Source organism: Apiospora aurea (genome assembly GCF_038362705.1).
Source record: "Apiospora aurea strain CBS 24483 chromosome Unknown utg000001l_segment0_segment0, whole genome shotgun sequence".
NCBI classification, from domain to species: Eukaryota; Fungi; Ascomycota; class Sordariomycetes; order Amphisphaeriales; family Apiosporaceae; genus Apiospora; species Apiospora aurea.
Window position 1 is genome coordinate 3538033 of NW_027117388.1, and position 21987 is coordinate 3560019.

At 54.1% G+C, this 21987-nt stretch overlaps 7 protein-coding genes across 7 annotated transcripts; 6 read left to right on the top strand and 1 right to left on the bottom strand.

The window, feature by feature from the left end:
* Positions 1-518: 518 nt before the first annotated feature.
* Positions 519-6392, bottom strand: PG986_001091 (Negative regulator of mitosis; the record flags this gene model as incomplete). Its single annotated transcript, XM_066837313.1, has 1 exon — positions 519-6392. The coding sequence occupies one exon, from the start codon at positions 6390-6392 to the stop codon at positions 519-521; it is 5874 nt and encodes a 1957-aa protein (XP_066706206.1).
* Positions 6393-6891: 499 nt separating this feature from the next.
* Positions 6892-11037, top strand: PG986_001092 (uncharacterized protein; the record flags this gene model as incomplete). The annotated part of the gene is made up of 3 exons (XM_066837314.1): positions 6892-7314; positions 7371-8377; positions 8424-11037. 3 exons carry the CDS (start codon positions 6892-6894, stop codon positions 11035-11037), a joined length of 4044 nt encoding a protein of 1347 aa, XP_066706207.1.
* Positions 11038-11623: 586 nt separating this feature from the next.
* PG986_001093 (O-acetyltransferase CAS1) lies at positions 11624-12247 on the top strand (the record flags this gene model as incomplete). The annotated part of the gene is made up of 1 exon (XM_066837315.1): positions 11624-12247. One exon carries the CDS (start codon positions 11624-11626, stop codon positions 12245-12247), a length of 624 nt encoding a protein of 207 aa, XP_066706208.1.
* Positions 12248-13193: 946 nt separating this feature from the next.
* PG986_001094 (uncharacterized protein) lies at positions 13194-14524 on the top strand (the record flags this gene model as incomplete). The annotated part of the gene is given in 2 exon segments (XM_066837316.1): positions 13194-14414; positions 14426-14524. The coding sequence occupies 2 exon segments, from the start codon at positions 13194-13196 to the stop codon at positions 14522-14524; spliced, it is 1320 nt and encodes a 439-aa protein (XP_066706209.1).
* Positions 14525-15344: 820 nt separating this feature from the next.
* Positions 15345-17085, top strand: PG986_001095 (isotrichodermin C-15 hydroxylase; the record flags this gene model as incomplete). The annotated part of the gene is made up of 4 exons (XM_066837317.1): positions 15345-15404; positions 15460-16059; positions 16117-16349; positions 16404-17085. The coding sequence occupies 4 exons, from the start codon at positions 15345-15347 to the stop codon at positions 17083-17085; spliced, it is 1575 nt and encodes a 524-aa protein (XP_066706210.1).
* Positions 17086-18019: 934 nt separating this feature from the next.
* Positions 18020-19297, top strand: PG986_001096 (beta-1-6-galactanase; the record flags this gene model as incomplete). Its single annotated transcript, XM_066837318.1, has 1 exon — positions 18020-19297. One exon carries the CDS (start codon positions 18020-18022, stop codon positions 19295-19297), a length of 1278 nt encoding a protein of 425 aa, XP_066706211.1.
* A 578-nt stretch (positions 19298-19875) lies between these two features.
* Positions 19876-21909, top strand: PG986_001097 (uncharacterized protein; the record flags this gene model as incomplete). The annotated part of the gene is made up of 2 exons (XM_066837319.1): positions 19876-20373; positions 20428-21909. 2 exons carry the CDS (start codon positions 19876-19878, stop codon positions 21907-21909), a joined length of 1980 nt encoding a protein of 659 aa, XP_066706212.1.
* Between the last annotated feature and the right edge of the window lie 78 nt (positions 21910-21987).

Sequence of the window (21987 nt, forward strand, 5' to 3'; positions counted from 1 at the left end):
TACCAGGGCGTTCGTCGGAACTCAGTTCACGGCAATCTCGACTTGAGGCTCCGGAGGTCACATAACTCCCACATTCGACCATGTGCGTTCATTGATTGACCCGAATGGGGGCGATGCTGGAAGCTCCCAATGGCTGCGAATAGCGAACGGAGTCAACAGTACTGTCTGAACGCCTGGTAGAGAGCGTCCTTGTTGCCAACCTGGAAGGCGACGAACAGCGGAACAGAGAAATCATAGGGCTTAGACTCCGAGTCTGCGATCAGTATAGAGGCGGCCATTCGTAAATCAGGTTCACAAGTCGTGTTGATGGACTAAGTCAATTCTTGGCTACATGTAGATAATTAGCAGCTTGATGATATACATACATGAAGAGTGCACTGTAGCCATGAAAAGAGTACACGGGGTACCTCGAATGATGATATTTGGGAATGCCACTATCGGCATACAGCAAACATCTTGACATCCCTTTTCCAACTCGATCCATGTCCTGTAGATTGCGGGCTGGAAGGCGGTTTGCACTATTCGCCACCTTCCCTGCCGGCAAGCCAAATCATACCCTTGAGGCTTTCCACGACGCTGTCCCTGAGCCAGCTCTCGCCAATCCATTCGTGATTATTTTCGCCCATCCTTGTGTGAGACCCCTGCGCTAGAATGTTCTTGTCTGTTTGTACTTTCCGCGCTCTGCCATCTACCCATTCAAACAAGGCCCTCAGGGCAAGCAGGTCATCTCGGCGGCCGTTTCGTACCGCTTCTTCCAGCATGAGCCTGGCGTCGACTACACTTCCATTGCTTAGTCCAACATCGGGACCGCCGACTCCGGTATCCAGAACAATGCCGCGTTCGGCATGGGTGAGTCGCCTCAGACTTCCTACAGCAGTGAACAGCCACTCTAGGGGTTGGCTGATTTCTTCGACTTGAGAGCCGCCTCCCGGCGCCTGGCGACCTAACGCCAGCATCGTGGCCGAGAATGGACTACCACCGGCAGGCCGGCGCCTGAGGTGCAGAACCTGGTTCAGTGCAAACTTGTCCCGAAGATCCTTCCCTTGCCCACCAGTAAAATCAAGGTCCATATTCCAATACTCGGGACTCGTCGTACTCACGCTGGCAATGTCATCGAGTGGGGGCAGTAGGCACGGTGTGGTTCGCGCGTCCTCCGGGCGGCCATCCTTAAACCTGATACGGATCGGAACGCCGACAGGAGTATCAGTGGCTACGTCCTTGGTAACAAGACACCGGGGGTCGGTTGCCAGAACCCAGAAATGGCGGAAAGCCTGCAAATGACTCTTATTGTCTTGCACTTGATCTGGGAAGACGGGGTAGAAGGCCACTAGTAGGGAGGCAATCGCAAGGTTGGAGGTGCTGAAGGTTTGAGTACCACAACCTAATGAAAGCACACCCATAGCCATGTGGATCGCCATGTGCGAACCAAATGTTGTTTCCGCGTCGTTCCGACCGTGAAGGGACCGTAAAATGCGAAGAACCTTGATGTCGCAAGTGCCAGCCATCACGGCCGCGGTTGATAGTGCAACAACATCGAGACACATGCGTCCAGTCACTTGGACAGCGCGTTCGTCAAAGTTGGCCTTGTGCGGTGTAGAGCGGCATAGACCGTAATAACGATACAAGTAATTGAGCAAAAGATCACGCACAACCGGATCGCCTGATCCAGCATACCGAAGACCAATCGCAAAACACAGACCGGCCAGGATTGTCAGGAACGGGAGATGTGTGGAGTTTAGCGGGCCACGTCCTGGGCCGTTGAAAGGTTGGGTCGGGGGGCTGACCCTTGACTGGTAACGAGCCGGTAGATTCTTCCGTATCCAATCATGGGTTGGCTTGATTTCAGACCACAGTATCAGGTGTTTTGCTAACGTTCGTAGGAGAAGCAGGTCTGGTCGAATGTAATCAAACTGCAACATGGCGTCTGGTACGTCGATCTTGCGAGCAACGATGTGATCCTCCGACTTCATATAGATCAAAGTTATCGCGACAATAGCAGCTGCACTCGACCGGTCGAGAATGTGAACCAGCTCGACCTTTTTCGACGTAGATGCCAGCATGAGGAGTTGTTCCGTAATGCGCATGTCGTGTAACCCTTTGAGATCACTTCCTTTGCCAAGGTTGATGAACCCAAGGGCGAAACCGGCGGCTAGACGGTAGCATTCACTACGCAGAGGTTCTTCCTCGTCGCCGGTCTCTATGTGTGATATCTCCGACATCATAATCTCACTCATACGGCGATGTTGGCTATTGCAGTAGAGCAGTCCGATGCCCATGATGCCAGTAGTCTGGGTCAACGGAGACAAGTTCAGCTCAGCAGCACCACGTGGCAACATCCGAGTGACATGTACGGATAAAAGACGAGTGATGAGGGAGTCCATTGTTCCGATGTACGAGGCAGCAAGGCCAAGTAGTAAACCAATCGATGTCATGGTATGCTTAGGGGTAAGGTATTTGAAGGCAACCCATTTAGCCACGCCTTTGAGATGGCCATTAAGACCCAGAGCGAGCAGGAATCCTGCGTGGCGGTTGTTCAAGTCGCTACCCGGCTTGTTATACAGGATCCAAGATGTGTCGATCCCTTTGGCTTGTCGTGAGATGGACAGTCCACCTGCAACCCCCGAGTGGAAAAAGGCCCAAGCAATCTTCTCCTCGGTGAAAAGAGTCTTGTCGACTCCGACGGTCTGATTCGTCGGCGTGACAGTACAGTTGAGCACAAACCCATTGATGTGGAATTTCTGAGTCAGCAAGGGAAAACGTAGACCATAATTCATCAGCCCCCGGCCAGCTGGGATTGACAATGTGTTGGTCGCAAGTCTTGTGACAAGGTCCTTCTGCTGTTCCAGGTAGAACGCATCCGACCACCCGGACTGGGGGTCAAGGCGAATTGCTCGAGGCTTGGTTGTCGTGAGCATAATCCTGGTCTCGTCTAATCTGCGATCCTCTTTAAATATCGCCCGAATGACCGCCTGCTTGTCGCTTTCAGCAACATCGTCTGTCGGCGCATCATTGAAGTCCATGACATTCTGACATAGAGAACTAAAGTCCCAAGATGCAAGGTGAGAAGATGTCATAAGATTGGTAGAGTTCAAACGCTGTTGATTCGTTATTGTGAGTACCGAGCCGACGTCGCTACGATCCACAAGAGCCAGCAGTTCTTTTGACCATCCCGGAGGTGGGCGTGCCTGACACTGCGCAATTGCATCTTGGAGAGGGACAAGAACCGCCTCCGGCAACGACTCTAGGAGAGTATGTGTGATACCGCTGTCGTGCATGGCTTCGACAAACCCCATTGGTGAGTCGCCTTTCAGCTTGAGATGATAGAAAAGTCGATCGAACATTTTGATACGCGGCAAGATGTCTGTCGACATGTTTGAAGTCATGGCCGGCAAAGTCCGGTCGAGGGTCGAGTCTTTCATCAGATTGCCTTGAATCCAGTCAAATATGTTCCAGATCGGTGGTTCGGGTGGGAGAATGGCGATTTCCGTAATGCCATTGGAGTTATCCGCAAAGTCCAAAGGCATCTCGAGGTCGTAGATATTGACCCATTGGGACCATTTGAGCCACTTCGCGATTTGGAGAATGATCGCCCGGAGGTCGCTGGGGCCGGGGGACACTGTCGTTGGGGTGGTAATGTCTAGCTTCTGCTCTTCTAGTAGCAAATGAAGTGCGATGAGGGCGTTCTGTGCTTGCTTTGACCTGTTTGAATCACTGAACCCCGGAGAAGTTGCGAGATAACCGCCTGGCCCACAAGCAGCTTGCCCAAGATCTGTGGCCATGAATGATTGAGCATGCTTCAAATGCGAGGAGAAAAAGGCCATCTCTTGTTCTCTCCCTTGGCTAGGTTTGAACAGGGTCATACTCGAATCGTCTCTCTCCAAGATCCATTTCCAGGCTGCGTGTTCCATCCAGTGGGGGTGTGTTGCGAAATTAGGCGCTTCGATAGTATTCATGACATCCCAGTCGCTCAAGTCTACATGAACTCCGCTACTTGATCTTAGATGGCCTCGCCTGCGCCGGTGACTAGGCCGGGTCACATGGGATGACCTAGGAAACTCAGTCGCACCCAGTGCGAGGAAAATAGTGGTCAGCAGTATAACGAAGGCCGACCACTCAATATCGGTTGCATCTATACACTCATGCTGCATCCATTTCATGACTTGCCACCAGCCAGGCAGCAATTTGTCGCCTTCGTCTGGACCTAAGCCTATGCGAAGAATGTCAAGGGCCTTTGCAACCTGTGGGCTTGCAGGCCGTAACTGAATGCGAATTTGATGAAGCTGTTGGCTTTCGCCGTCGACGATATCCACGGTCCCGTTCAGCTTGGAATGGCGGAAAGCTGCAATTTCCCCAAGAGGAGGCACTATCGACCGCCTCAAGCCAACATCTCGTTTGGCTTCACTACCTCGGTAGCCAAGACTGCGAATATTTGCAAGAGATAGCTTTGGCGGTAGTTCTAGAGGGGTGAATTGCCTCCCAGGTGCCTCGAGGCTAAGTACACGCTGGCCATTGCCAGCATCGGACAGGACCAATATCATGGCAGTGGGACCGTCCACTATCTTGCATGAATCGATGACATTTTGGGCTTTCTGAGAATGCAGAAAGTTGATGTCAATTGCCTTCGGTTTACGGGACGTTTTTGGTTCCATATGGACTTGGACGTTGAGAGTGAGCAACTGTAGACGCTTCTCCATCGGATCTTGTATACCAATCAGAACCTGGCGACGTTGGCGATCATCTGCGCAATGCCACGGCCCAGACATGCAAAACACGTTGCATTGGGTTCTCGCTGGCTGTTTCGAAAGAGAATACCGAACATTTGAATTCTCGACAGGGACCGAATGAATCTTCAAAAGTCGCATTTCTTGGGCCAGACCATCAAAGTCGTGGTCATCAAGACCCATATTGTGGAAGCCTTCGAAGTCTCCACCGGATCGCAGTTCTTCTAGCAGGTCATCAACAGGCGCTTCTAAAAAGCTGCCCATTGTGCTCTGCGTGACCGTGCCGCTGAAACTAACGCTGGGGAAGGCCCCACTGGTCCGAGGAGGTCTGTGGTTTCCGTGTGACGTCTCTCTTCGGGTCCCTGTAGCATTTGCAACCTGGGCTTGTTCGCCAAAGGCTGTCCTGTCCTGTGAGGCCGACAGATCGGCTCTGGCAAGCATAGAACTCACTCGGCGAGAAGCACGACGTCCAATGCCAGACTCCTTGTCCAGTCCAAGGGATGATTCGAATTTTTCGATGGCCCGATCTGTCTTGTCTTGCTTCTCACTCTTTCGAGTTCTCTTTCGAGGAAGCGGGGCGCCAAAGCTGTCATTGAAGCTTGCCTGAACTGGCGACGTGACGCCGCTTGGGTGGCCTGGCTGCATGGAGCTTCTTCGACGGTCTTTTGGCTTCTTGGGAGTTTTGGAAGCCCGGAAGGGGTCTTCGTTGTGGATGTAGGTAAACCGCCAAATACTGTACATGCTCGTCTCCCTGTTGATAGTGACTGCAAGAACTAACTGATCTGAATCGTGCGGGTCACGCCCCGTGTTGGGCAGTTGGATCTCCTCAAGGTGAAGTATCTCCTCGGCCTTGTCTAAGAAATCAGGAGATCTACTGGAACTCCTGCGGCTTTTTGGCTTTGCGGAGCGATCAGATTGTGTGACAACTAGGCCGAGTTCAAGGAGAGGGTCAACCAGGGACACCAGCCTGGGCCAATGGGAGTCATTAATCTCAGATGGCAACTCCCACAGGTTGTCCATCGTCGTACTACTCAGCCGCAATGGCAAGGCCTTTGGCCTACCGAGGGTTTCGGTAGTAAATGTTGTTTGTGCCGACGATGTCCTCATGGAGGCAGGGGAAGATTGGGGTGAAATGAAAGAGTTAGGAGGTACGCGCGGGAAAGTGACACTGGCGGCGATTCCGACCTCATTACGCTGCTTCCTTTGTATGATGACACCTTGGGGAGCTGCAACGGCAGACTCGACCTCGAAAGGCATATGGACGACATGGCTTGTCCCATCCAGGAAATATATGTGTGCCTGTGTTTTCAGAAAAACCACCAGGGCCTTCGAAAGGGGTCGTCCATCGATGCTCAGTCTTTGTCTCGGGCCACAGGGATATTCTTGCTTCGGGGACTCTTCCGACGTAGGAAAATAGGTCAACAGTGCTTGCGTTACGGGCTCCTTGTCCAGCTTGAATCCAAAGCATTTGCGAAATATGTTGCCCCTTGACCAGACGACAGCCTCCTGGGTGACCAGCAGCTCGTCTTCTCCCACATCGTCGCCATCGTGGTTTACCGCGATCTCCCAGCTGTAGTCGGAAGCTGTGGCGGTTTCTGGGAGGAGCTGCTCTTGAATGGCATAGCGAAGGGCGGTCGGCTCGTGCAGCCCGAGGGATGTCACCGAAGCCATGTTGATTGTGGGGGCTGCTCCATGAAGCAAGGCCAAGTATCAAGCTGTCTGTGTCGTAAAATCAGATTGGTCGTTCAATTTCGTAGCATCGTCAATCGTTTACGTAAAGGCCTGCAGTTCCGTCTGCGTCGTAGCTTCGGGTTTGGCTCTCCTGCTCCAAGTAACGCGACTTTGCGCTGAGGACGCGATTGCTAAAGTTTAGGTATGGAGGGGCATTGAGCTCCGGATCAAGATCTACCAGTACCGTATGCGCTACTGTGCACACCGCCTATTTGGGGTGGCAGAGGTGTGTCCAGCGCACGGATATAGGCCATTCCCCACTGTGCGAGCTACGCTCGGTCACTGACGTAGCCTCGGATCACCGCATAGCTCGATAGCTAGCAGCCATCTGTAGCTTCACAAACAAGTCCCCAGCCACAACACCATTCACTTGTCAACGGAATACCGGTGCTTACGAGTTTGTCTCTACCATGCCAATTCACAGGCCAAGCTGCCTATCATGACAGACGAATCGCCCAGTACGGGCAAAAGCAAAAACATCCATTACGACAGTGATGCCTCGGTCTCCAGCCCCGAACTTGTGAGGATCGATCCCAGACCGGTAGAGGACGAGGAAGAGGACGAGGAGGCTGCGCCTAAGACCGAATCCGACCGCCACCAAATACCAGGCGATGATGCTGGCGATCAACCCGCTGCCAATGCTAGCGAAGATGAGGAGGACGAGGAGGTTGGGGCAGATGATGATTCCGACGGCGAGGAAGTTGAGGAAGACTCCGACGATGACGAAGAAGACGACGAGCCGAAGCTGAAATACGCTCGGCTCACACAGCACCTAAATGCCGTCTATAGGAATGGCGACATGACGAGTGCATTTCTTGTCGCTGGAGATAAGATGCTCGTTGGCACGCATAATGGAAATATGGTAAGGACCGAGGCGCTTCTCCCCAGTTATGCGCCCTCGCACTAACTCGTCGTCAGAATGTAGTGCAACTCCCCATGTTCCAATCGATACGCGTATACCATGCACACGAGTCATCCGTGACGGGTGTATCGATATCGCCGTTTCCGCCGCCGCTACCCCCGACGACGCTGAAGTCAGAGGTCGCCAGTCGAGCTGTTTCGCAGGCCACAACCGGTCGTCATGCGCCCTCGCAGCATTCGGAGAGGACTGGATCAGCTGGTTCTCAGCGAAGGCCACGAGACTCCGTACAGCAGCTGCCGAATATACCTTCGAACAATATCTTCATTGCGACATCCTCCATGGATGGCAATGTATGTGTGCAATCCCTGATTGACATGACTGATGTCTCACTGCGGAACTTTGCCCGGCCAGTTCAGGCAGTAGCTCTTTCACCAGACTATAAAAATGACAGGACCTATGTCTCGGGAGGAAAAGCAGGGAGTCTTGTGCTGACGACAAATCCCCCTCGAGCCCGCAGCACATCCACGACTGTCGGCACTGCTGCGGCGACGGCTTCAGGCTGGCTTGGCAGTGTGGGACTGGGAGCCAACACCGGCAAAGACACTATCCTACATTCTGGAGAAGGAACAATCAGCAACATCAAGTGGTCCCTGTCAGGAAAGTACTTGGCTTGGCTAAATGAGCACGGTATCAAAATCATGCGGACAAAGATGCATCTAGACAGCGCAGATTCAGAAGACGCCTGGAAGCGTGTTGGCCATGTTGACCGTCCACAGACCGATGAATGGGAAGAGATGGCTGGTGTGTGGAAAGGGCGTGCTGAGTGGATAGACGAGCAAGCCGTGGAAAATGACGAAGATGGCAAGGAGGCAGAGGCCTCGCCGGCCTCGTCGGCAGCCGCAAACAAGTTGAAGCAGACAGCTTTGAAGGCGAATAAGAATATTGAACGGCTGTTGGTCGGATGGGGCGGTACAATCTGGATCATCCATATCCATCCTAGCCGGATGGGAGTGGGCAAATATGCCGGCGAAAGATCCGTTGGCCACGCAGAAATTGCGAAGAAGTAAGTAAACTCAACTACATACTTGAGTATTGCTAACCATCCCTAGGTTACGTATGGATTGCATCATCTCCGGCCTTTCCTTATACACTCCAACCCAACTTCTTGTTTTGGCATATTGCAAGCCAGACCAAGATGAGGAGGAAGATGACGTTAAGAAACACGTCAAAGGTCATCAGGCGCAACTGTCAACTACATCTAGCAGTAGCGAGCCCTCCGGGGGCAGGAGGCGACGCCAGAATGCGTTGGCACCAGAGTTGAGGTTGATTGATTTACAATCCCAAGCTGAAGTAGACAAAGACAGTCTAACTGTCAGTCAATTCGGGTCTTTGACGTCCAACGACTACCACTTGGGCGTTCTGCCGGCCGGGAACGCGGCGTCTGTGGTAGCATCGCGTGGTGTGTTGGATGCAATGGCTGGCTTTGGTTCGGAAATGTGGAATGCGGCCATCAACCCAAGATCACTTTTCAGTTCCGGTGCCAGCATCCGGAGCAATCCCAGTAATGATAATGCTTCGGGGACACAAGCGGCCAGCACTATCGGCAGTGGTCGTGCGCGCGCCATGCCCCCGCAGACTGTGCACCCAAATCTTGTGAAGCCCGGTTCCAAGATCTTCATACACAGCCCCTTTGACTGTATCCTGGCGACCAAGCGAGACCTTGGTGACCATCTGGAATGGTTACTTCAACAGCAAAGGTATGAAGATGCCTGGACTCTATTGGACGAACATCCCGAGATTATGGTCGCTTCTTCAGAAATGTCACCAGAATTTGTCCCTCCTGCACTTGAAAGGAAATCTACAAGTGATGACTTCTTCGAGGATACATCATCTGTGATAGAGTCACAGGTTCGAGCTCAGAACTCATCCGCAGAAAAGGAGAAACGGCGGATAGGGGAGTTGTGGCTACAGGAAATCGTTGAAACCCGCGATTGGGTTCAAGCAGGCAAGGTCGCTGCCAAAGTCTTGAACACGGCAGATCGTTGGGAGAAATGGATCTTCAACTTTGCAGGCGCCAAGAAGTTTGATGAAATCGTCAACTTCATCCCTACGGAGCCAATGCGACCGCCAATTCCGGGTACTGCTTATGAGATCGTTCTTGGTCATTATATTCAGAACGACAAGCCTCACTTTAAAGAATTGGTGGATAGGTGGAACCCAGATCTTTATGATATTCAAACCATCACTACTGCTCTGGAGAACCAACTGCGGTACCGAGACGTCAGAGAGGACAGTATTGAAGATGGAGAGAAGGGCAGGGACTGGCGAATTGTGATGGAGTCCTTGGCTCATCTTCAAGAGTTGAACGGGCGACACCGTGAAGCATTACGACACTACATCAAGCTTCAAGATGCCGACTCGGTCATGCGGTTGATAAGAGACAACCACTTGGCCGACGCTGTCACCGACGATGTACACAGTTTCATTGCGCTTAGGGTGCCCGAATCTCAGCTTTCGCAGATGACACTATCCGAGATAGATGAAGCAACATCAGAAGCTATCACACTTCTTGTGGAGGAGGCCCAACGTGGCTTGATCAAGCCAGATATTGTGGTGCAGCAGCTGGAGAAGAAGGAGCTCACCCGCTATCTCTTCTTTTATCTTCGCGGTTTGTGGAAGGCTTACCGCGAGCGGGCCGTCGATGAGACAGTATCGCTTGCAGATGACTTTGCGGATCTTGCAGTGCAACTTTTCGCCGAATTCGACCGGGTTCTGCTGATGGATTTCCTGAAAGTGTCCACAAGTTACGCATTCGAGACGGCTGCCCAGGAGTGCGAGGGCCACAACTATATTCCAGAACTGGTCTATCTCTACTCCAAAACGGGCCAGATGAAACGCGCACTCTATCTCATCATCGACAGGCTTGGAGATGTCTCGCAGGCAATTGCGTTTGCAAAAGAGCAGGGTGATCCGGATCTGTGGGAGGACCTTCTCAACTATAGTATGGACAAGCCTCAATTCATCCAGGGGTTGCTCGAAGAGGTTGGGACCTCAATCGACCCGATCACTCTTGTCCGGCGTATACCTGAAGGGCTGGAGATTCCTGGGTTACGAGAAGGTCTGAAGCACATCATGAAGGAACACGAAATACAGTACAGTATCTCGTCGGGTGTAGCACGTGTCCTCCGCTCCGAAGTTGCAGCCGCGCAGAACATGCTTCGTATGGGTCAGCGTAAAGGGATAAAATTCGACGTCAAGGTCAAGACTCAAGATCATGTCGATGTCCAGGTCAAGGAAGTAGCAACTCTCGACCCCCAAAGCAATCGACTGGCGGGTGATGTGAGCGGGACCGGAACCCCTACGGCATCAGACAATGTGGAAGCAGCTGTAGGAACGCGACAGCTCGAGCACGATCACCGAGCTGCGAAACCCGGGCACTGTTCTCGTTGCCACGAGCCATTCACCGAGTTCGAGGTCGAAACCCTCGTCGGGTTTGCTTGTGGTCATGTTTTCCACGTCAGCCACCTTCTGGAACAACTGCACCCCGGCGAGACCCCGGATCCCGGTCTAGTAGGAATTGACGATGAAGAAGACCGCACGAGCAACGGGCGTTTCGTCCGTAGGAAGGTAACGCACGCAAGACTCCTTAGGGATAAGATTGAGGCCGGCTGCCCAGTATGCAGCGATCGGGGCGACGTTGTCGACGGCGCGGTGATGGCATAGCGAATTTGTACGAGCAATCATTGCATTGAATGGCGTTTGGCGATGGACAACGGGTGCTTTTGAAGATTGGAAGTTCAATACCTCACGCGACGTAGGTAACCTTGGGACGCTACATAAGCATATCATGATATACCGTATTATTGCATTTTGGGATAATCCACTTCATTATACCTAGAGGATATCCTCTTCCTTTCCATTTGACATGTGTGCCTTCCCTGTGATTTCGATATATGCTGTCAAGGAATGATGCCTTGAAGTTGGTGGCTGTAATCCCCGCCAAGTGGGGGCCATTGAGCTGGCATCCACTGGGGGAATCCACGACCTGGAAGCACCTGGAGGGTCGTTCAGGCAAAGAAGCAGGCAAATAACAACCATTATTTGCTGCAAACACGTTGCCCTCTTTCATCTGATTGTGGTTTGCGAACTGCAAAGCTACGACCCCGAGTGATCCAAACTTACGATCGTTTTCCCATTTATGCTTTCGTTTCCTCGCCTTCCTTCAGCTATTAGGCGGCTACAAGCTCTGACATCATCGCTCAAACCAGCAACCAGTGCAGCACCAATCCAACAACTCCGTGCCTTCAGCATGTCTCAAAAGACGCAAGAGCCCGTCGTGAACAAGCTCACAGAGCTGGCCACTCAGGATGCCAAATGGATCACCCTCAAGAGGATCGACTACACAGATCAGACGGGCAAGGACCGCACCTGGGAGGTCGCAACGCGCAAGACCCGGGGCAAGGCCGACGTCGACGCCGTCGCCATGGGGAACGTCCTGCTGCATCCGTCCAAGCCGCCCTCGACCCTGGTCGTGATCCAGTACCGGCCGCCTCTGGACGCGTACACGGTCGAGTGGCCGGCGGGGCTGATTGACGCCGACGAGACGGCCGAGGAGGCCGCCGTGCGCGAGTTCAAGGAGGAGACGGGCTACGACTGCAAGCTCGTCAGCATGTCGCCCGTGCAAGCCGCCGACCCGGGCATGAGCGACGCCAACATGAAGATGGCCATGGTCGAGGTGCAGCTGGGCGAGAGCGACGAGCTGCCCGAGCAGCGCCTCGAGGACGGCGAGCACATCCAGCGCGTCGTCATCCCGCTCGCCGAGTTCTACGACCGCCTCGTCGAGTACTCCAAGAAGGACCGCTTCATCGTCGCGGCCAAGCTGTTCCACTTCGCTCACGGCATGCGCTTTGCGCAGACGCAGAAGTACATGTGAAACCTGGTCATTGGGGGAAGCGAATGGACCGGGAACGGCCAGCAACGGAAAAGACGACTTTTGGAGTTGGGTCACATGGCCACTTGAGCGTTACTGCTTCGGCCATCGTGAGGTTTTCACATCGAGATATAGCAAAAAGGTCAAATAAACAAATCATATGAACTATAGCTGGTCACTGCTTGGCGATAACGAGTGTGCATGGAGGATACGGACTGGTATATTTACTGTGTCCCCTTGAGTGACCTATTCGTGTCTGCAGTGGTTTGTAATCATGTCTAATGACTTGTCCCAAGACTCAATAGCATATGTAATACTATTCCAACGACGTTGATATGATAGTAGTCTTGATTAAGAAATCGGCGCAGTCGAAATGATTGGGGTGAGGCCATCGTGGCGCATGCTAAACTTGCATTCTTGATTCCGCCTAGTCGGTAGTACAGCCCCAAATATGCGTCATACGTTCGCTGGGAAGGTCCCACGTCAGCCTGCACATAAGCCTATACGGCACAGCAAGCTCGCAAGGCGTGCACAGCCTACATGCGGAACCGCCTAAGGTTACAGTACGTGTCAAGAAATGTTAGCCCCCCTCCACTGTTTCCCGAAAGGCAATAGAATACCATGCCTATTACCGTATATTCTAGGCCAGTTTGATCAAAAGTTAACCTTTGTAGGCATAGATTTTCTCACTATACTTTAACTTTTCGGTAAACAGTGGAGGGGGGGCCAACATTTCTTGACACGTACTGTAGTTTGCTGGTAGTGTCTTCCTGAGCCATGCAAACCCATGATTGATCAATGTCTTGTCTAATAAAGGCAGCAGACAATCATGCATATGTAAGTAGGTATGTAACCCGAACGGTTCCCCGTAGGAATTTTGCAGCATCAATTTGATCTTCCTGGTTCTTCTGATTTCATTGCTTGTAAGCTACCTATCATTTCACCCGAGATGCCTCTCGATTTGCAGCAATCGATTGCGGCTAGCATTGAACTCGACAACTTTCAACTCTCGTACAAGCCGGGAGATGTCATTACCGGCAACATCGTGCGGATCCAACTAGACCAACCTGACGAGGTGGTGGTGACCCTCCAGTTCTGGGCTCGGGTGAAGACCCGGATAGCCGAACGCCAGAACAACGGCGCCAATGGCGCCAGTTCAACCCGGCATTATGAAGGGGAATCGACCCTGTTCAATATCGCTGAGACCCTTTACCAAGGCCGGGCCTATGAGGGAAAGAACGTTTGGCCCTTTACTGTGACCATCCCGGATACGCATCTGCCTCCACGGCCAGCGGCAGGCAACACTCTGCCGCCCAGCCATTATTTGCGGGATGAACATCTTGCTCATATGAGACAGCGGCGCAACTATCTCTACGTCAAATATGTTATGGAGGCTGACGTCCGAAGCCTCACCAAGAAGGGCAAGTCTGCGCTGGCCGTGTTACCCCTCAACATCAGGACCCCATCTTCGCCCACGCCCATTCGAGACTTCGCAACTCGCGCAATGGCCACGGAGGAAACTCTCAGATCGCTGCATTTGCTCCCCGAGTACGCCAACGAGAGCCTATCCATTCGCCAGCACATGCGGAGCGTCTTCAAGCGGTCCAAGATTCCCCATTACAGTTTCGCCATCGTGGTCGAGTTCCCCACCGTCATTCAGCTGGAGCACCCGACTCCAATACCGTTCAAGATTAGGGGCATTGTGCGAACCGGAGAGAACGAAACGACGAGCGCCGTGGCCGAAAAGCCGCCGGACATCCACCTTGTCTCGGGTCAAGTGTACTTACGGAGTGTGACGAACACCGACGGCCTGGATGCATACAGCTACAAGCTGAGTGGCGTGTCGGAGGGCCGATGGAATCACCATCCCCTCATCACGCGCACCGACTTCCTCGACTTCAACGGGAAGCAGTTCGTCGTCCCCATGGAGGGCAAGCATGAACACGCGTGGATTGACATTGGCACGGCCGTAAGCCTGGGGGTGTCGACGCGAGGCGTGCAGGAGTCGGGGCTTTTCAGGACGTTCCAACTGCCGCTGTTCCCGTCGTTTCACAGTCAACACGTGCAGCACGTTCACCAGATGAAGTGGGAGCTGGTCTTTGCCTGTGCAGGCAAGAAATTCGAAATTGGGGGAAGCACCCGGTTCGCATTATGGGTCCGAGTCAGGAGCGTGAGCAACAGATCATGGACATCATCGGCCCGGATGGGATCCAGGGAGCTCACAGGGCTTGGGCGAACGGCAATGTTGACAACCCAATACTCGCACTTGGAATGCCGTAAGCATCAGCCCAGCTGAACTGAACGACGTATAAGCCTGGCGGTCCAAGAGTGCGCTGAGTAAGGACAGAGCCCTAGCGCCGTCCCAGCCAACACCAGCCTCCATGCGCCAACGCATTTGTGTTGACCTGCACGAAGAGGGCTAGAGGCTGGTAAAGGGGGAAAAAGTCCGGGCCTTGACTGAAGGAAAGTCCACCTGCAGATGTTTTATACATCCTAAGCCGAGATGTTTCGGTTGACGCAGCCAATAAGTTCGGCCAATCTAGAGTTCCGCGCCTTAGCCCGGGGCGCGGAAATGGATCGCTGGCGGGCTGAGCCTACAAAGCCGGCGCCAAGCTACGGCATTACCACATAAGATCCGCCAAGCCCACAGCAAGTCTGGGGAATCGTGGGGTTCGGCTGCATTTCGATTACCCAAGAGTAACAAGAAATGCCGCGTGACCATGGATAGAAGACATCTAAATACCCAAGGGCAATCCCTCTTACCGTCTAACGTCCATGGTTAGTGCAAGTCTGGCTACTATCCGGTTCCCCGCGACTAGCCGTTGATGCTTTGTCCGGAAAGGGCAGTTCGTCATAGCGGCTTGATAAGCTTTCAACGCCGCCTCCAACCGAGCCGGCATCATAAGAACAATGAGCGCCCACGAGACGTGGGGGTGAGCAGTGGAAATTGAGAAGGGACTGAAATTGATTGAGGGATACGGGGTTTCAAGAACTCAGTTTCTCTTTCTTAGAATCAGCCCATGCTATAAGAGACAGCTCTAATGAGTTGAGGGGGCATCTTCCATCGTATCCGCAAAGAGAAACAAGTCCCTGAACAGCAATGCTCTCTGTCAGTCTCGTCACCGCCCTCCTCGGCGCGGCGGCAGCTTTTGTGACATATGTAAGTTGTTGGAGCGCCTGTGCGTTTGCAAGACTTCATATCTAACCGCCTCCAGGTTGTAACGATTATTATCTATCGTCTTTACTTCCACCCGCTCTCCAAGTACCCCGGTCCGTTCTGGGCCAAGATCACCGACGCGTACCAGCTCTACCACGCCTGGAAGGGCGACCGACACCTGGAGTTCTGGCGCAACCACGAAAAGTACGGCAAGATTGTCCGCTTCGGGCCCAACTGCCTGTCCTTCAACTCCAACACGGCCCTCAAGACCATCTACGGCTTCAAGTCCAACGTGCGCAAGGCCGAGTTCTACGACGCCTTTGTCCACCCGGCCCCCAACACCCACAATGCCCGCGACAAGACGCTCCACGCGCGCAAGCGCCGCGTCCTATCCCACGGCTTCTCCGACAGCGCCATGAAGGAAATGGAGCGTTATGTGCTGGCCAACGTGCGCTCGTTCTGCGACCAGATCGGCGTGGGGGCGAGCGATAACCAAAAGGGATGGACGCCGGCCAAGAACATGGCCGACTGGTGCAACTACCTGGCCATGGATATCCTCGGAGACCTCTGCTTCGGCAAGGCGTTCCACATGCTGGAGAGGCCCGATAACCGCTATGCTTTGGAGCTGGTCTCGCTCGCGACGACTCGCCATCTGATTGTAAGTCTTTCTCTTACCTTGGCTGTAAATGCATGAGATATTCTAACATGCGCGCAGTGCGGTACAATGCCCATTGTTGGCAGGCTGGGTTTCGACAAGGTCCTCTTTAGCAAGATTGCGGCTGGCCGAGCCAAGTACATGGCATACAGCAAGGCGCAGCTGACCGAACGCACAAAGCTCGGCGACGAGACGGACCGACGGGACTTCTTCTATTACCTCTTGAGAGCACGCGACCCCGAGACAGGAGTCGGCTTCACCACGCCGGAACTGTGGGGCGAGTCCAACTTGCTGTAAGTACATACCTACCCAGTGAGAAGCCAACTATAGCTCACACGCGCTCTTAGTATCATTGCTGGATCGGATACCACATCAACGGCGATGGCGGCGACTTTCTTTTACCTCGTGCGCAATGTCGCGGCTCTGCAGAAGGCAGCGGCAGAGGTTCGCGGCGTGTTCAGCGACGCTGAGGAGATTACCCAAGGCGCGGGTCTGAACTCGTGCACTTACCTCCGCGCTTGCGTCGACGAGGCCATGCGCATGTCCCCGTCCGTCGGCGGCATTCCTCCCCGCGAGGTGCTGCCGGGCGGCATCACCATCGACGGCGAGCACATCCCCGAGGGCACCGTCGTGGGGACTCCACACTACACCATCCACCACAACGGGTCGTACTACCCCGAACCGTTCACGTACACGCCCGAGCGCTGGATCGCGGGATCGCACAAGAGCCAGGAAGGTGAGCGCGTCACCACGGCGTCCGAGGTGGAAGTAGCGCAGAGCGCTTTCTGTCCCTTTTCCATCGGACCCCGCGGCTGTATCGGGAAGGGGCTCGCGTACCAGGAGATGATGACGACACTGGCCCGCACGCTGCATCTGTACGATATCCGCAAAGCTCCCGGCGTCGTAGACCCGGGTGAGGGTAGCCCGGGGAACGAGTATGGTCGCCATCGTGTGCAGGAGTTCCAGCTGATCGATCAATTTACAAGTTTGAAGGACGGTCCTATGATTGAGTTCAGGAAGCGTGTTTGAGTTCGGGGCAAATGGGTGGTGGCTGGCTTGTAGCCTCAAGAGCTCGGGCGTTTGGTGACTTTTTTAGGGGCACTGTTCAAAATGAAAATGAGCTGGCGCTTGGTCGAATATATATATAATTAAAAAAACATCCCGGTGATAAAATTCCGGGTATACTTTCCCGTGTGCAATAAGCGAAAACGCTATATCGAGGTGATAGACTTAGGCACTTAATCAATAAGGGTGCTACTCCATCCCTGACTTCCAACGAGTACCGGCGAATACCGGCATCTGGAGTCCGGAACGCCGCGGGCCAAACGCGCTAATCAGGCAGGTACACTGTCCGGTCATGAGATCAAGATGGCAACCAAGACTGTAGTATCGTAACATTACCCTGGCAATCATGTTTGCTAGTCTTCAGGAAGTTGGAGATGCGGGGAACGAACAATCTGCCGGGATGAAGTCAACATAGGCTGCGGGGAAGACGGTCCCTCTCCAAATTTATGGCTGGGATGGGGCCATGTCGTATTCTTGTCTTACAAGATCTTGGTCTCAAATCAAACAATTTCCTCCAATCAGACCGAACACCCACTCCTACTTCCCCTGACAGATAAGGTGCGCCAGTCCGATGCGGCCTTGGCTTGCTCCGTATAGCATAACTACCAAGGCCGTTTGGGGTAGCGCTGCCGAACAGGTTCGTGGTGTTGCATGGGTACGCTCGGCAGGTGACGTGCTGACCGAATATTCACCAGCACATGTGACGAGAAAACATGGGGAAGCCCTCGCCTCGGTATCTCCCGCCCTTCTGGGCCTTCGTCACCGTGGTTGGCGGGAAGGGGGGCGAGTGCGCAACGACGTAGTGTGGAGGCGGACGATATAAGGAACGCATCGCCTGTCTTCCTGGAAAGGTGCTATCTGCCCCATACGCGCATACCGTCTAGCCTACATTGCCGCAATGAAGTCGATTCTCCAAGCCCATTTCCTTCACTTGCTTGCTGCAAGCAGCGGCTTCTTCGCGCAGATTGCCGAGTCGAGAACACTGCCAAGACAAAACGGCTGGCCCTTTGCTCCCTTCGTCACTTCAGGTCGTGATATCAAGGACACGCAAGGCCAAGATGTCGTCTACGCCGGTGCGAACTGGCCAGGGGCTGGTGAAGTCATGATCCCTGAGGGCCTTCAATACCAGTCCGTCGAGACTATCGTGTCGAAGATGAAGAGCATTGGAATGAACGCGATTCGTCTCACCTTTGCGATCGAACTGATTGATCAGATCTACGCAAATAATGGCGTTGACGTACCCCTATCAACCGCCTTCACCGAGGCCCTCGGTGCTGAGAATGGCACTATCATCTTAGACCAGGTCCTCGCCAACAACCCGTCCTTCACTGGAAGCACGACCCGGCTGGAGGTTTATGACGCAATCGCGGCCGAATGCGCAAAGCAGGAGATCTTCGTCCACCTGGACAACCACATGTCGAGGGGCGCTTGGTGCTGCAACACCGAAGACGGGAACTCGTGGTTCAACGATGTGGATTTCAATGTCGAGAACTGGACGAGGGGACTGGCGTACATGGCCGAGCACGGCAAGTCTTGGCCGGCGCTGGTCTCGATCGCCCTGCGCAACGAGCTGCGCAGCCCCGACAGCAACCCGGCGCTGAAGGAGAGCTCCTACAACTGGCAGGACTGGTATAAGTACATCCAGCAAGGCACCGAGGCCGTCCACGGGGCCAACCCGGACCTGCTCATCTTCCTGTCGGGCCTCAACTTCGACACGACCATGACCCCTGTCGTCCGGGGCACGGCCCTGACGCCCGGTAGCCGGACGTTCGACCTCGCCGACTTCGACGGGTACGCGGACAAGCTCGTGCTCGAGCTGCACAACTACGACAACAACGCCAACGACTGCGCGGCGCTCCAGGGCGGGCTGCACAACAACGGGTACCAAGCCATGAGCCCGCCCGGGGAGGAGGACGCGACCACGGTCAACGTCTTCCCCGTGCTACTGACCGAGTTTGGGTTCAACATGAACGCGACCGAGTGGCGGCGCACCTACGCGACGTGCCTGGCGGACTACATGCTGAAGCTCAGGTCCGGCTGGTTCGTCTGGGTCCTGGCGGGAAGCTACTACGTCCGTGATGGTACCCAGGACTACGAGGAGACTTGGGGCTTGCTCAACCACGATTGGTCGGATTGGCGCAGCCCCGGGTACGTCGAGGGGGGCTTATTCCGTTGATTGAAGGGACTGCGTCGCCATAGCTGTATTGTGCACTAGCTTGACACGATAGCCGGTAAAGTAGATCATGGTTGGATTAGGCAATACCATCATAAAAAGGCAGCGATATGATCTAAACGAACATGAACAATTGTCCGACTTTTGGTTTTAAGTGGCATACTTCAGATAGTCCAGTATGATACAACCGATTTGTACTATTAGCATCTCATTCGGGATCAGTTTCAGGTCGATCTTAAGTGACAGGTAGGATCAAATCAGAGCTGCTGGTGGAAAACGTGAACTTCAGGTACATACAGGCAGGACAGGATGCGGATGAGATGTGGGCTGCAGATACATTGGTACAATCATGCGTTTTATGCAATCTGCTTGCAGCTGGAGGTATGCAATAAGTGTGGTTGAACGTTTATGCGCTACCGAGAGCTTGAGCTTGGGAATTCCAGTAAATATGGGTCGCGCATTGTTCTCGCGTCGTAGGCGACGATTTATGCAAGGCTGTGGAAGGCTGTCGTTTTCTTGTTGGAAGAATCAACCGACAACCAGCTCAGCCTGGAGAGACTTGAAGTTCTATTGTTCTTGCAATGGCACCATTGTGCAAGTTCTACCAACAGGGAAACTGCCGCAATGGAAGTAAGTTTAAATCCACAAACCCTCTGCGAAACCCTCGTTTCTCTGCCTCAGGCTTGCTAGCTAGCACCCGCAACCAATTCGGTCCCAGAGCACCAACATCATACAACCTTGCGATTGGCATGAACCTCACTGACGCAATGTTCTCTCTACCAGCCAGTTGTCGCTTCGAGCACCCGGGTGCTTCGTCGAACCCATTCGGAGGCGCGAGTAGCAACCGTTTCGGCGCCCTGAGCTCGGGCGGAGGAGGAAGCAGCAATGGCCCCAACAAGTACAAGATCACCAAGGAAGCAATCAAGACCGATCTGGCAGACGAACGGCCGACATGGATAATGTCAGCATACGGCCCTGGCAAGGACGCCCCCGACCAGCTCTTCGGCGGCTACCCCCGCGAACAAAGCTTCGAGGAGCTACGACTGCATGTCCAAAGCAGCGCGAATCCGCAACAAGCAGTATGTTTTTCTTATCATGTTGTAGCCATAATGTAACTGACACGCAGAAACCAGCTTCAAGATGTCAATGCGCTGTACCAACAAGCCGAACAGCAAATCGCTACGACCCTGAACAACGTCGACCAAGCCATACAATTCCTCTTGGAATCTGAAACCCGACACCCGAACCGAAACGACATTTGCGCCCAGAATTCGCAGCAGGGCGGAGCAACCGGTGCCTTTGCCGTGGGCGCGAACCAAGCAGGCGGCTTTGGCTCAGCACCCGCAGCTAGCCAGAACCCCTTCTCAACAGGTCAGAGCCAGTCAAACCCGTTCGGCGGGGGCGCTGCTGCATCTACAGGCGCATTCGGGCAGCCATCATCACTGGGACAGAAGCCCAATCCATTTGGATCTACGGCATTCGGACAGCCATCTCAGCTAGGATCTACTGGAACCTCTGCATTTGGCGGCGGCTCAGGCGGCTCGGCATTTGGACAACCATCACAGATTGGTGGTTCGGGCGGTTCTGCGTTCGGACAACCTTCACAGCTAGGAGCTACAGGGGGCTCTGCATTCGGAGCACCATCGGCATTAGGGGGAACAGGAGCGTCTGCATTCGGGCAACCGTCCCAGCTAGGAAGCACAGGTGGTTCGGCATTCGGGCAGCCTTCGCAATTAGGAAGCACAGCCCCATCAGCTTTTGGTCAGCCATCCCAGTTAGGCGCGACAGGCGGTTCAGCGTTTGGTCAAACATCAGCTTTAGGGGCAAAGCCTAACCCATTTGGCGCACCATCTGGTGGCTCTGGCTTTGCTCAGGCCGCACAGCAGACTACGAGTGTTTTCGGCCAGACTGCTGCGCTTGGACAAAAGCCCAATCCGTTCGGGGCACCTGCTGCTAGCCCCTTTGGCGCGACGGCGCAGACTCAGAATGCGGCACCCGCAGCAAATCCGTTCGGACAGCCTGCCCAACCGAGTAGTGGGGCGTTCGGTCAGCCTGCCGCTACCAATCCATTCGGCAGCGCTCCGAACCCGCCGGCGGATTCCGCAATGGATACAACAGGCCCAGCAGCCTCAGCGGGAACAGCGGCACCCGCCAATCCTTTTGGGCAGCCAATGTCGAATGGAACTGGCCCTCAAGCCGCAAACCCCTTTGGTCAACCGCAACTCGGAAACGCCGGCGCAGCCCCAGCAGCAGGAGCAGCCGCCGCCGCGAAGGGCGCACCTGGCAACCCCTACGCACCCAATAGCACCAAACAACACCCACCGTATGAATCGTACGCCAACCGCGTGGGCGCCAAGCTTGTTCGGTTCAAAGGGCAGCCGGTCATGTACAAAGACGACGCCACCCCTGGCCTGCGTCTTCCCGACGGTAGCTTCCGCAAGATCTGGTTTCCTAACGGGCCGCCGGCTTACTATCGCGGCACTGAGCCCGACGATCCGTCCACCTATACCGATGCAGTCAAGAAGGCCTACGCAGATATGCATGCCAATGGGCGCTTCCTGGGGCCGATGCCCGATGTGCCGCCTCTGAGGGAGGACTGTGTTTGGGATTTTTAGATGGGAGATCTAAGAAAAGAGAATGAGGTTACGATTGTGCATCATCAAGGGCGTCGTCATGCATTACCGACCGGCGTT